General features: G+C 38.7%; 1 protein-coding gene across 1 annotated transcript in view; it reads left to right on the top strand.

The window, feature by feature from the left end:
* Window positions 1-15,423, top strand: part of COL4A4 (collagen type IV alpha 4 chain) — a 122,557-nt gene that overhangs the window by 3,884 nt on the left and 103,250 nt on the right. The window contains exons 3-4 of the mRNA XM_026491803.4: window positions 12,159-12,315; window positions 13,449-13,491. Coding sequence (XP_026347588.3) covers window positions 12,254-12,315; window positions 13,449-13,491 — 105 coding nt within the window. The 5' untranslated portion in view covers window positions 12,159-12,253. The remainder of the gene's footprint in view (window positions 1-12,158; window positions 12,316-13,448; window positions 13,492-15,423) is intronic.

Below are 15,423 nucleotides of genomic sequence, written 5' to 3'. Positions count from 1 at the left end.
TTATTTTAAGGCATCCAGGAACCCTTCTTTTTCTACTTTAAAGCTAATTTCACACTTCTTAGAATAGAATAGGGTGGTCCCAAATCAACTTTTTGGGACCAAAAAGGACAACTTTTTGTACCGTATGTTACTTTTCTGGGTTACAAGGCCTTTGAAGGCAGGGACAGAGGGTGATTTTTTTTAACATAATAAATGTAGCACAAAAAAATAATTTACTGCGCTGTAATTTTTGCACAAAGAACAGTACCTATTTAAAGTACACAATTCAAGATGCATTCGTTTTGTGAAACCAACAACATGATCATGAAAGAGAGCTTTTCTCTCATTTCCTGCCCCTTTCTAGTCCATCTCTCTCTACTCCCGTCCCCAGGCAAACATTGATCTGCTTTCTGTCACTGTAGATTACTTGGCATTTTCTAGAATTTTATATAAATGGAATCAAACAGTATGTGCCCTTTTGCGTCTGGCTTCTTTGACTCAGCAGAATGATGCTGAGATCCATCCGTGTTGTGTGTAACAGCAGTTTGTTTCTACTACCGAGTCGAGCTCCATTGTATGGATAGCAGCTTTTTAAATGCCGTTTACCAGTGGTTGGACGTTTGATTTGTTTCCAGTTTGAGGGATATTAAAAATAAAGCTGCTGTGAATATTTTTGTACAAGGCTTTGTGTGGGCACGTGTTTCCAATGCTCTTGAATATATACCCAGAAGTGAAATGGCTAGATGTATGTTTAATTATAAAAGAAACCATTTTCCAAAGGAGCTGTATCCTCTACATTCTTACCGACAATGTATGAGAGTTCCAGTTCCTCCGTATATTTGTGGCACATTCTTTTGGTATCCTCAATGTTTTTAATTTTTTGTAATAGTTATACAGTGGTATGTCAATGTGCACTTAATTTGCCTGATAATTAACGGTGTTGAATATCTTTTCATGTACTTATTAACCATTCGTAGACCTTCTTTTGTGAGGTGTCTGTTCAAATCTACTCCCCATTAAAAAAAAACATTGTTTTTCTTCTTACTGTTGAGTTATAATAGTTATTTATATATTATGGATACAATATCCTTGCCAGATATATTTACTATGAAAATTTTCTCCCATTCTCTGGCTTGTTTTTTCATTTCTTTATTGGTGTCTTTTGAAAAGCAGGTATTTTTCTTTTAATAAAGCCCAATTTGTCAACATTTTCTTATTTGGTTTGTGCTTTTCTTGTTATCTGAGTAATCTTCACTTAAGCTGAGGTTACAAAGATTTCACCTATGGTTTCTTCTTTGGTTATATTTTTACGGTTTAAGTCAATGATCCATTTTAAGTTAATTTAGGAGTACGGTGTGAAGCACGGATCTATTTTAAATTTTCCTTTATCAATTGATATCCGATTGTTCCAGCACCATTCACTGAAAGACTTCTCTTTCTCCACTGAAATGTCCTAACACTTTCATAGAAAACCAATTAATCATCTATATTTGGGTCTTTTGTTGTTGTTGTTGTTGTTGTTGTTGTTGTTGTTGTTCCCCTGATGCACATGTCTCTTCTTTCACTAATACCACATGTCTTTATTACTATACCTTTAGAGCAAGTCTTGAAATCAGCTTATTTAAGTTCTCCAACTTTGTTGTTGTTGTTTTAAAGAATAGCTTATGCTATCCTAGGTAATTTGAGCTTACATATATATGGTTTTGGTTAGCTAATGTTGTGCTAAGGAGAGTTGTGTCTATGTTCATGAGGGATATTAATCTGTAGTTTTCTTGTGATATCCTTGCCTGTTTGGTATCTGAGTAATAATACTAGCTTCATAAAATGAGTTGCCCAACATTCTCTCTTCTATTTTCTGTAAGACTATGTGAAGAATTGGTATCATTTCTTCCTTAAATATTTGATAGAATTCACTAGTAAAGCCAGCTGACCCTGGAGTTTTCCTGGCAGAAGGTTTTGAATGACTCAATTAATTAATCATGAATTTAATGATATAGGGCTATTCAGATTTTCTATTGCTTCCTGTGTCAGTTTTGATAATATTCATCTTTCATGAAATGTGTTCATTTTTTATACATTGTCCAATTTGTTGGTATATAATTGTTCAGAAGATTCTGTAATGATCTTTTTAATACCTGTAGATCTGTAATGTTTTCCCCTTTGTCATTTCTGACATTGGTAATTTCTCAAGTAGATCCATTTTATTTACCTTTTCAAAAAACTGAAGAAGCAACTTAGAGTTCCTTTTATTTTTCTGTATTGCTTGAGTGCTTTCTCTTTTATTGAGCTCCTTTTCTACCTTTATTATTTCCTAGCTTTTACTTCAGGATTAATTTATTCTTCTCTCCTAGTTTTCTAAATAGGGGGTAGATCATTGATTTTAGACTTTTCTTCTTTCCTAATATGAACATTTATAGATATATTTTCTTTATCTGGGCTGGCTAAGTTGTATCCCATACATTTTGCTATGTTGTTTCACTATCATTCAGTTCAAAATATTGTCTTTGATGGATGGGTTATTTGGAGAATGTCGATTTCCAAATACTTGGAAATTTCCTAGATGGTTTGTGGTTGAGTTCTAATTCAATTCTCTTCAAGATTTCAGTATTTTGAAATCTATTGAGACTTGGTTTATAGTCCAGTGTATGGTCTATCTTGGTGAACACAACACATCCACTTGGAAAGAATATATAATTTGCAGTTGTTGGGTGTAGTGTTTTATATATATAAATTAGGGCAAAGTGGTTGATGGTGTTGTTCAGATCTTCTGTGTCTTGATTGGTATTTTCAACCTTGTTCTATCTATCAGTTACCTAGAGAAGGATTGGTCTCCAACTATGTTTGAGTATTTATCTATTTCTTCTTTTACTTTTTCAGTTTTTGCTTCAGGTATTTTAAAGTTCTGCTATGAAGCCCATATATTTATAATATTTATAGCTTTCTGGTATATTAACTTTTTGATCATAATTGTGTATTCAAATCTATTTTATGTGCTATTGGCATAGCCAGTCTGTCTTTCTTATGTATACTGTTTATGTGGATATCTTTTCCTAGCCTTTCTTTTCAATTTGTATCTTTTTATTAAAGTGGGTATCTTACAGCATATAGTTGATTTTTTTTTCTTTTTTAAATCTGGTATGACAATCTTTGCCTTTTAATAGGACTTTCTAGTCTATTTTCATATAAAGTAGTTGATACGGCCATATTTAAGTCTGCCATTTCTCCATTTCTTTTCTATCTGTCTCATCTATTTTTTGTCCCTTTCCTTTTTTGGGGCATTCTTTTGCGTTATTCATTTTTTTAGTACCCCATTTGAATTTTTCATTGGCTTCTAGTTACATCTTTCTGCATTATTTTTAGTGGTTACTTTAGTGATTACAATATATGCCTTTAACTTTTCCCAATCTGATTAACAGTAATATATTATTACTGCAGGTAAATCAAATTCATTTTCATATCTATAGTGCCTAGCATGGTATTTGATACCAAATGGGAGATTGATAGATATTTCTTCAATGAACAAAATCATAGGTATTTATTTATGTTGTACCAAAAGTATATGGAATTGATTACAGAAAAATTTTTTTGGTTAATGCAAGTTAACTGAAAATCACCTCAAATTCTAAACATTATTATATTTTTAGTGGATTTGAATTTACAAATCTTGTAACTTTCATATATAATCAACATTTTATGTATTATTTTATTTTCTATATGCTTGATATTTTTGTTGTAAAAAATATAGACCTCTTCCTATCCTTAATTTCTGAAGTTTCAAAAAAAAAATCTCACTTTCAAATTTTAGAACAGGGAGACCATCTTACTTTAACAATTCTGTATGATTTTGTGAAACTTCCAGCTGTTAATTGTCTTGGCTGTTCTGCCCACATGACATCCTCATCCAACACCCAGCACACCGTCTTGGCTTTGGAGTGTTATTTACTGATGAGTAATGTCCACAGTGAAACACTGAATATGTTCTTATGGTCTGTAGCAGACTGTGGGATGGCCTAGCGCTGAAGCCCAGGTTCGAAGGATGCCCTTGAGATGTTTAATAGGTTCCAGAGTGGCAAAAGCATTCCTAGAGGAGTCTGGTTCCAGGACTTGCCCAAGGGGAGAGACCTGGTAGAGATTCTGAGTTTCTAGGAGCCAACTCCTGCCAGAAGCAAGACGGATGGATGCCGGGCAGGAAAGAGTGCAGTCAGAGGAAAAGGAGGTAGTTAAGCTCTCCTCAGGCAAGACCTAAGAGCTTCATGAATACTGTGCTCATTCTCACCAAGACAAAGCTTTCCTCCTATTTTGGAACCAATTTCATGCTCACCCCAGTATTTCTGTTTAACTCTCAAGTTCATTTGGACACTTTTGTAAAGTCTCCTTTTTTGGCCCACATAGCTGCCTTAGATGCTTGAATATTTGACTTCTCTACATTCTAGTTAGAAATGGTACTTTTTAAGATCTCCAACTACTCTATAGGAGTTTCCAGATTTGAGATTCCAAACATAAATACCTTCCTCCAAGAATTCAAGTTTTCTGGGATTCATAGGAAATGCATGTCTTTGTATCATAGTGCAGAATTGACAGTCCTTGCTGCCGCTATATTGGAAGCTAGAGTTTTCTTCCCAGACACGAATCCCTGAAGCTCACCCAGGAATTTTTATGAATTTTGAAGCTGTGTAGTGTAATGGTCAATAGGGAAAGCTTTGGAGTTTGAATCCTGGGTGTGCTTCTTACTGCTTGTGTGAATTACTTGTAAAAGGAAGTAATCATATTACTGACCTCATGGGATGATTGTGAAGGTTGCAGATCTGTGTTAAGCTCTTAGCAGTGCTTAGCACCTAGGCCACCCTCTGGAGATGCTCTCATTATACTTTCCTGTGGTGGGGATGGTGGTGACGATGGTGATGATGGAGAAGAGGAGGAAGGAGAAGAAGGCAGAAGAAGAGAAGGAGGTCTAAGAGGAGTGTGTGTCAGTGTGTAGTGGGGTGGGGGTGGGGGAGAGCAGCAGCAGCAGTGAAAACAGAAGGAGCTGACTTTCCAGTTGATAACACCAAATGTCAACCTTTTCCTGGTGTCTTCTCAAGATCAACTTATGTTAACTCTGTGATTGTCTGCTAACTGAAGATTCAACCCCCTCCATAATTTCTCTCTCATGTTTAAAAGGTACTTTAGGAGGGACCGTCATAGCATTTTCTTCTTTTCATTTTCCCAGATCTCCCTGCCTCCTCAGATCAATCTTGCCCTCGTTCTGAGCTCTGCCCAGGGCTGCCCAGGGTTGCTCCATTTCCCAATTTTCTAATCTTTTTCTAATATATTATATATGGGAGCTCTTTTGCTCCTACAGGGAATTAGGAAGGAAGGAAGCAAACATTTCTTGAGCTAGTATGCCAGGCACTATGCTAGTTGCTCATTTAGACTCATGTAATTCTCTATGGGATTAATTTCACAGGCTGAGAAGTCAGGAGTTCAGAGGAGTTACCTACTTGCTCGGGGTTATGCTGTTAAGTGATCAAGATCTGAACACAAGTCTTTCTAACTCTAGAGCCTGATTTTATCCTTAACACGAGTGCACATGGCACCAGGAGAAGAAGGCAGATTGTATCTATGGAGGAGGGGAGAAGTCACTGAAGGTGACATCCTCACAGTATGGCTGGGCCCTGCCTGCTGGGATCATGGGGTGTTACTTCCAGAGCTCAACACAAAAGCAATTTCCAGATGTCTGAAAGTTCCAGAGAATTCATATAGAGCCACCCCAGTCCTGCTCTGAGGGGAAAATCACAGACAAGAGCAACCTGGGGAATTAGTGTTTTTGGCAAGAGACATGCAGCATTCTGAGTCAAGAATGTCGTTCTTAACGTGGAGGTACAGGGCCCATTTGGTTTTGAAAATCAATTATATATTTTTGGAACATATATCACTTCCACGTGGTTTCCAAGTGGTGACATTATTATGGTTATTGTCGACTTTTCTGTTGATGTTGAGAGGAGTTCTCAAGGAGAAAATGATAATAAAAGCCTATGTTGGCAGAATAGTAGGTTAGCTGAGATATGGTCCAGTTGGCTCTGGACTAGCAAACTGAACTCCAAGGTCAACTGAGGACTCTGTAGCACTCTCAAACAATTCAACTGAACCTGGAGGGAGGGCAAGATGGGGACGGGCTTGGTCATAATCCAACAGCATTCTGTTCAAGTTAGAACTGAGTCATTCTCAAGAATTTACTTGAGTAGTTCTCAAAGTTTTTCCATGTTGCTTCTCAGAGAACATGGAGCTCCAACCACATTCCAGTGGCCCATGGACCACCCAGATTCATGACCTGCTTTAAAAACCTTGTGATATTTGTTGAGATTGACTGTTTTTGCTAAAAAGCTCAAACGAACCTGAACTCTTTGAAAGTCTGAAGGTAGAGTCTCTCCAAGAACACGGGATTTTCAAAAGACCAAAACCAAATAATCAGCTTGAATGTTGGGGAAAGGTCAGGTCATCTCTTAACATGGGAAGTGTAAACCTCGAAGGAGGATATCCAGCCACGAAGGTGGACAGAGCATGTCATTCTTTTCCTGGGAGTACTATCCTTTTATCCTTTGAGGCCTTTTGCTTATTTCTTTGCAAAGATGAGCCTTTAGGAATTCTATTTTGGAAAGATAAAGGTATATACAAATAGGTATTCAGACCACAAAAATTTTTTTTTGCTTTGGAAAGAGAGTCTTCTGATAGCTCAGTGTCAGAAGGTCAAAGGAAAGAACATGTAGACATTAAGTTAATAAGAATTTATTTCACTGAAAGAGCAAAAGTATTATTATTAAAAAGAGTTCAAAGGGGGCACCTGGGTGGCTCAGTAGTTAAGAGTCATCCTTCGGCTCAGGGCGTGATCCCAGGTTCCTGGGATTGAGCCCCACGTCAGGCTCCTCCTCTGGGAGCCTGCTTCTTCCTCTCCCACTCCCCTTGCCTGTGTTCCCTCTCTCACTGGCGATCTCTCTCTCTCTGTCAAATAAATAAATAAAATCTTAAAAAAAAAAAAAAGAGCTCAAAGACTTAATGTTACTTGGGAAAAGAAAAGACATTATACTTACACTACTTTTTTTGTGACTGGAAGATTCTAATACTTAGTCTCCTGCAATCTGGTCCTCTTAACCTTGGCCATTGCCTGCCCCCATCCCCCAATCCATGAGAACCCAAGCAGGGTGCATTTCTTTTCAAGATTGTGTTGCAGAGAAAACAAATTCCTTGTAGTAGAAATAATGATTTGGAAGATCTCAGATCTTGTTCCCAGACATAGTATTTGGAAAACATCGAGTGGACACTCATAAGGAGTCCCAAGGGAATTGGAGTCCAGGAACTTTTATAAAGGAGTGAAGAAAATAAATCGGCCCAGGGAGTTGGAGGAAGAGAAGCTAATGACATTTGCTGAACGTACATGCTAGAAATGCCTGAAATAAATACAGGCTGGGAAAGAGCCTGAGCACCTTACTTGGGTTGTAGAGTGAGGCCGATGTCGAAGGTCCAGGGTGCTTATGTTCAACCTCTGGCAGAACCTCCAAGAGAGCTTCCGGTTGGGGTGTCACAGCCTTGGGACCAGCTGCGGGGATGGGACAATGCTTTCTTCAGTCTTGGCTGGACAGGTCAGTTTGCTCAGGAAAAGGGAACAAACTATAAGCCTGCATCAGAAACAGGGCAGCTCTCGGGAATGAGCTAGTCTTTCGTTCTCTCGTCATAGACCTTCTGTCTTTTTCTTTTTGCATTTTCCTCTCTTAAAAACAGCTTTTTATGATTACTGAGGATATCTGTTTCCTCTAAATTCAGGCTTGTCCTTCACCTTGACCTGTCCCAGCCTTCGAATGGCTGACTGTACCTCCGGGCATCTCCTGACGCCGCCTCCCTCCTTCATCCCCCTTTCCTCGCTTTCCTAATTTCAGCTCTCCAAGAGGACCGATCCAGGTTATCTTCTTGCACCATCCTCCCCAGCCCTGAGTCAGAGTTCTGGGTCAAGCTCTGGGTTCAGCTGCCTTCGGGTGAACCTCCACCCTCTGGCTGGGTGATGAAAATCTGGCCGCACCCTTGCTTAGCTGGGCTGAAGGTGGGGCCTGAGTGGGTCCTGACGCAGCAGCTTGTGGAGAATGCTCCCTTCCTGAGAATAACAGTTGGTAAAACAAAGCCTGTCCTTTGAAAGGTGCAGAACTTTGGCAGAAGCTTCCTGGATAGGCAGTCTCCCAAAGTTATAAATTCTCCACGACTTCATGGCTAGTTTTGGGCTTAACAGACATGAGGATAAGCATATGGTCATCCAAGGCTTGCTCTAGGTCAAACAGTGAACGAGGCAGGATGTTTGTTTGTTTGTTTTTACCTTTGGCAGCTCATCTAGAGCAGAGATCCTCAAGCTGAGGTACGTATACCCTTGGGACACAGAAAGATTCCTAAGAGTTGTGTAGGCAGCTTGGAAAATTAAGTAAAGGAATCAATTTCTAAATTCTCAACAGCTATAGATATTCATTCTTAGAATTGTTCTATCTGAAGATAGGTGGGGTTCAGGTTCTCACCAACCCCTTCATAATTTTCCTTCTGCTACTTTTCACCAGAGAGGCATAACCCCACCCCCAGCCATCCCAAGTGTTACCATCCTGCTTCTCCCTGTAGTCAAGAACTTGTTTGCCAGCCAGATGCTGGGCAGTATAAACGCAGGTGCTGAGAACAGAGAGCACTCTACCTCTCCGGCTCCACATCCCAGGGCCAGAAGGTTCCCAATGTTTTGCTTTCATCGCAATTGAGGGAAGACTTATCAGATAGTAGGTCACTCAAAATGATTCTTGAGGATGAATTCCATATTGCTTTTGGTATACAACTCAGGAGAGTTCAAAGCATCGAGTGACATATATAGAACAAATTCCTTCCATTCACAACCTCTTTTTTCTGTGAATAGGTTTATCAGAATTTACAGCTTTAGGAAACTAAAATGGAAACAGGAGTGTTGCTTGACCTGCCTCATTTCTTGACCAGATCTCCTTATTGATCTGGGCTAAATAAACTATTTGAGAAACCAAAAATCCCAATTCATTCCTTGCCAACTACATTTCCTGTAAAATTTCATTTGTAATGTGTTTAATAATTTTTATCAAAATTGAAATTTATTTGGTTTTGGTGGATTATATACTACTTCTCATCATAATGACAAATTCAGATGAAAAATTTTAAGACTTAGAGATTTGTGATCATAGGAAATAAAAAATATTTATATACATATTTTTGTTGCAAAGAGGTATGGTAGGGTGATCAATATAAGATTTGCAAGTATAAAACTATATTGTTCTACGATGTATGTGGGGGAGTAGAATGGAAATATGAATTCAAGAAGAAAAATGATATAGAATTTCTAGCTGTTAAAGAATTTGTGTGCATGAATTTTAAACTGATGGTGGTGAGAACCATTCTTATGACGGTTATGATGGTCCATTAGCTACATCTAAAATAGTGCCACATGGCGCTGGGTGGCTCAGTTGGTTAAGCACCAACTCTTGACTCTTGAATGTCTAGCTCAGGTCATAATCTCAGGATTATAAGATGGAACCCTGTGTTGGGCCCTGTGCTCAGTGGGGATTCTCCTTGAGATTCTCTCCCCCCTCTCCCTCTGCCCCTCCCCTGCTCATTCTCTCTCTTTCTCAAATAAATAAATAAATATTCAAAAAATTTAAAGAAATAGTGCTCCAACTGTTTTTAATTTGTAGGTCACCATGTAAAATGTTCCAAATTATACTTTGCAACTATTTAAAGAGAAAATAAAAGTTTTTAGATGTTAACTTGTAAAAAAAGAAGAGGGGGTATGCATAATTTAAAAACCATTCCTAGGGGAGTATGAGAGCAGACATCTGCAGGCCACCATGCTTAGGTGTCTACTGGGAGAAGGGATACATACTGGTGTCAAAAAACCCCAGTTCCACCATTTATTAGCTCTGTGACTTTGCACCAATTACTTAAATTGACCTAGTTTGGTTTTCTTTTACAACAGAACCAATACCTCCTTACTAAATTGTGGTGAAGTAAGTGACTTGATATGCACAACACTCTTAGCAGAGGGCCCCTGATGTACTCAGTGTCACTGTCTCTCCACTTCCCCCAAGGCTGTATGATCCCTCTTTCCGTCTCCCCCTTACTCCTTCCCTCCATCACCTCATGTGTATACAAAGGTGGCTTTATCTTATATCCTCTATTAAATATATTTGATTCACATTCTAAAGGTCTCAAAGTATCTTCTGTAAATTCATTCATCCAAGGAATATATATATATAAGGCAGTAACTATATTCCCGGCACTATTATGGCACTGGAGACAGCTGTGAATAAAAAAAGACAAAATCCCTATTGTCACAGGGCTAAGTGCATAGTGATGAGGCTGCATTGGCGGCTCCCCATCAGCAAGGTCCTTTCACTTGTGAGAGACTGGTTAGATATCTGCGGATTGGTCCATCTGTCCATCCACCCATGTATCCAACCAGCCAGCCATTCAATTACAAAGTGTATTGAGAAACTCCTAAATGTTAGGGCCATGATCAGGCGTTCTTGTTCTGAAAGTGACCACAACACTCAATTGTAATAAAAATCCCTTTTTCACCCTTTACCACAATATGTGTGGAGATTAATTGCAGCATGTGTCTGTTTGGGGACGAAATGCAAATGTCCCTGCTTTTCTTTAATTTTTGACTGTTACCTTTTTGTTTAAAATGACGAGTACCTTTTGACTGATTCAGGCCAATTTGTGTGTTCCTTCCAAATCAATAATTCGTTTTATTGAGACTTGCTCCTAGAATGCAGCTTCAAAACGTATTTAAAATGATGGATTTGGGGATGGGCGATGATCTGGGCACTCAGAGTGATTCTACTACTTGATTTTCAAACTGCATCATGGAATGTTGTTCTACCACCTACTTGGAGAACTAATCTCCCGTAAATACAACATTGAGTGAGTTTATCCAGACTTCATCCAGAAATTTAAAAATAGCTCCAGCACTCCCAGTTGTCCTCTCTCTACCCAATTCTCATTAGCACAGGTCTTCAGAGAAGCCAGAGTTTTTAAGATGAGACATTTCAGTTACAAGACACTTCAATTTCAAGACATTCCCTTAAGCCAGAGATCTTTTATCAAAGATACGGACTGCTTTGAGTCAAAATATTTTTGTTGTTGTTGTTGTTGAGATAAAGTTCACAAAATAAAATTCACTGTTTGAACTCTTTTGAAGTTTAAAATTCACTGGTTTGTAGTATATTCATAATGTTGTGCAACCATCACCACTAATACCAGAACATTCCATCACCTCAAGAAGAAGCCCTGTACCTCCCAATTCTCTCTTCCTCCAACCCCGGACAATTGCTACTCTAATTTTTGTCTCCATGGATTTGCCTATTCTGGGTTTTTCATATACATGATATCACATAGTATGTGACTTTTTCACATAACATACTGTTTTCAAGGTTCATCTATGTATCAGTACTTCATTCCAATCGCTAAATCCATTGTGTGGATATAGCACATTTTGCTTCCCCATTCATCAGTTGATGGGCATTTGGGTTCGCACTTCTTAGCTACTATGAATATGTACGTATAAGTTTATCCATGAACATAGTGTCAGTTCTCATGGTATATACCTAGGAGTTGAATTGCTAGATCATATGGTAATTCTGTGTTTAACTTTTTGAGGAAGTGCCAAAATGTTTTCCAAAGCAGTTTTACATAAAAATATTTTTATACGTATTTGCTGTTTGTGTGCAAAGTGTGTCTTTCTTTATACTAAAGGGTTCCTTTCCTAGTTTTAAAAAGTAAAAAACACACACACACAAAAACGCACTTAAGTGAATTTTAACTTGGATTTTCAAGGGCAACTGTTATGTAGTAGAAAATGGCACTTAACAAAATGAAGCAATAATTTTTATCCAAGAATTGTATACACCTCTTTTTCATTTCTCAAAAATGTATTTATAACATAAATACCTGGAAATTATTTTTATTTCTAAGAATGAAATTGATATTTATTCAGTTTGGTCATCATTAAGATTGTCTCATTAAAAAAATCCTGAATTCCCTTTTTAGAAAATATTTCCATTACTATGAATAATGAAAGTAATTGTTTTCAACATTCTAATGCATATTGTGTTTTAAGAGATGCATTTATATTTAACATATACAAACTTTCAACCCAGGATCTAGAGCCTCACTTATAAGTCAGTCTTCTGGAGGAGATGAGAAACCTGACAGAATTTTTTTTAAGTACCAAGACTTGACTGTGAAGTAATCCATGCACATGGCGTCCATAAGGTGCTCACTGAGGTGGATCAAGCCATTGGCCGCAGATCCCTGGTGAGTGTCCTTAGTGCGATCACTTGTTTTTATTCAATAATTTCTCTTAAACGTTGGTTTTATAGTTCTGAATTTTCTGAATGTTTCATGTGTCAAAAAGCCAAATTATTCCAGAAATCTATGCATTATGCCTGCTTTTTTGTGTGATTCATTTTTATTAACCACCAATTCTCTCTACTCTCCCTGAATTACACCCAAACATCACCAGTGGGAAAGACACTCATCTAAAGGCTGCAGATTCTTGCTCTCTTACCAGGTTTGAATAGCAAAAACCTTCCTAATGTCCAGAGCAGCAGAGGCCCCTCTAACTAGCAGAGTTAGGACAGGGCACTTCACGAGTATGGTAAGCAGCATAACAGCCCCTGAGGAGGTCCACACCCTGATCCTGAGATCCTGAGAATATGTTCTGTTACATGGCGACAGGAAATTATGCTTGTAGATGACACTAAGTTTGCTCATCAGCTGACCTTGGGGAGATTATCTGGATGGACCCAGTATAATCACAAGCGTCCTCAGAAGTGAAAGAGGGGCAACGAGAGTGAGAGGCAAAGAAGGAGATGGGACAACAAAAGCAGAGGTCAGAGGGATGGACAGACTCCACCGGCCATTGTTGGCTCTGAAAATGCAGGAGACCATCTGAACTACTTAACTCTTCCCTAACTGGTTCATATTATTTTCCTTGCCTTTCAAACCATCTCCCCAGTCCAGATAGGTTTTCTTCCCTCCTCCCTCCTTCCAGCTGGTTCCACTTAACGTCATCCAGGGTACACTGGTCTTTGCACTGTCTCTCAACAAAGCTGCCTCCTTCCCTAGCTCCTCTGCATTTCATTCAGAGAGTGCCTCCCTTTCCTCCGCTACCCAACCAGTTCTCCACTTCACAGTGTCCCCAGGGTCCCAGGCACAGTGAGGACCCCACTTAAGGGCTGTGAGTACTTCTTGACTGATTAGCAAGAGGGAAGGTAATGATGACAGCCAGAGAGATGGTAACATTTATCTTGTCACTGATGACAGCAGCATATTAAAAATAAAAAAAGAAGCTTTCTCGGATTTATTCCTTTGTTCTTTCTCTTTTTTAGGTTGTTTTGCATGAAAATGAACAGTTTAAATTAATCTGCATTTTTGTTGTTTCATAGGTCACTTATACTTATCCTTTTTTCTCTACAACATGTATATGGGGTAAGTACATTAATTAGCTCTGACTGCATACACATCTCTTGTTATAAACCTTTTTGTTTCAAACAAGCCACTCTGTGGGACTCAGTTTTCTCATCTGCAGAATGAAGGGTTGGACTAGGTGAACTCTGAGGTTTCTTTTCTATTTTACAGTCAAGACTGCTTACCAAATTGCCCAGGTGTTGGAGATTTCTTTATTTTATAACATAATCTTTTGTTAAAATCTTTTTTTTTTTTTTTTTTGAGAGGGGCAGGAAGCAGCTGGGTCACTTCGAGATTAAATCAAGAAATATAAGATTAAACGTGAACATTTTAACTCTGGAGAAAGATAAGCCTAGAATATTCTGTAATAAGATCACTTTCTTCTGCAACCTCACTGAGGAATTTGAGTTATTAAACCCAACCCCAGACGTTTCTGGGAAATCACACTATGGACTGTCTGTGACTCAGGTAGACCTTGAGACAACTCAACTGGTTAAATTACTACTGAGCACATCTCCATCTGTCCATCGTCTCTAGCTTGGATTTACCCAATCCAATTTCTGTGACTCAAGTTAACATAGGTCTTTTCAAAGCAAATCAAAATATAAAGTTACTTTCTCTTCTCTTTTTTCTACCAGTCAGGGACAGAAAGCGGGGAATCAGAAGGTCTCCCCAAGTAGGAATAGTAAGACTTGCTTCACTTAGTTCACACGCATTTGAGAGCATCATCTGAAATAATGAATGGAAACAGTGAAATATATATGCCTGCATTATTTTTTACCTGATTTCTCTAAGTTTATTTCTGTCTTATATTCTTCCCCCCCCCCCTGCATTATAAGAGTCTACAGAGTCTTAACATTTCACTTCCTTTGTTTCTTTTGTTCCATATGAGTGAATAAAATTCTTGAACCAGACTGTTCTAGCCTGGACCCAGCTAGCAGGTTGTGCTGTGCCGAGGTTTTAAAGATTTCGCACCAAGAGTAGTTGATACTGTAGTTGGGTTTTAAAGGTAGTGATGTGAATCAATGCAGTATCTATGGAAGGCAGCTTGGCATTATCCATCCAAATTGCAAATGCATCATCCTGTTGACACAGGGATTTCCCTTTTTGGAATTTATCATTCGTATTTATACTGATTTGGGCATAAAGAAAATGCACAAGAATACTGGTTGCAGGGGAGCGTTCAGTAACAAAAGAAGGGAGATAGCTAAACACCCATCATGGTTGCAGGGGAGCGTTCAGTAACAAAAGAAGGGAGATAGCTAAACACCCATCAAGACGGGCTGGTTAAACAAGCCATTGTGCTTCAATCCACGGAGAGCCGTTCTGTTAACTTGGAATGGTTTTGAAGACGTCTGGTTAAGAAGAGAAAGCAGAAGGGTACAGAGAAATACACCATCTGGGTGAAAATAAAACAAGACCAAAATCGTCAAAGAGTGCGTGTGTGTGCGTGTACGTGTGCCTGGGTGTACAGGTGGGTACGTGTGCGTGCCTGTACGTCTGCATGTGCGTGCATGTGTGCTCGTGTGTGCGTGTATGTGAACGTGCGTTTGTGCATGTACGTGTGTTTGTGCGTGTCCGTGTACATGCGCGTGAGCATGCGCGGAACTATCCAGACCCAGACTGAGGACAGTGACTGCCTGTCGGTGAGGGAACTCGGAACCTGGGTTGGAAAAGAAAATTTCTTCTCTCATTATACTCTTTTGACCTATTTGAATTTTTAATCATACGCCAATATTGTTTTTCAAAAAAATAGAGGTAGGAATGTAGGACTGGTTATTAATCTAGAAATTAATAGCTTATGTCTTAAACTTTTTATTCAACATACATTTGTTTAAACATATCTGAGATAAAATGGATAGGAATTTTTCTGTTTTTCCTGCTTGAGGCATGACATTCGTTCTGGAGAACACCAATGTATTCCTGGTGAGTATGGTTTATACTTTGAACACG

This window comes from Ursus arctos, unplaced genomic scaffold (genome assembly GCF_023065955.2).
Source record: "Ursus arctos isolate Adak ecotype North America unplaced genomic scaffold, UrsArc2.0 scaffold_1, whole genome shotgun sequence".
Classification (NCBI taxonomy): Eukaryota; Metazoa; Chordata; class Mammalia; order Carnivora; family Ursidae; genus Ursus; species Ursus arctos.
This window is presented reverse-complemented; position numbering and strand designations above follow the sequence as displayed.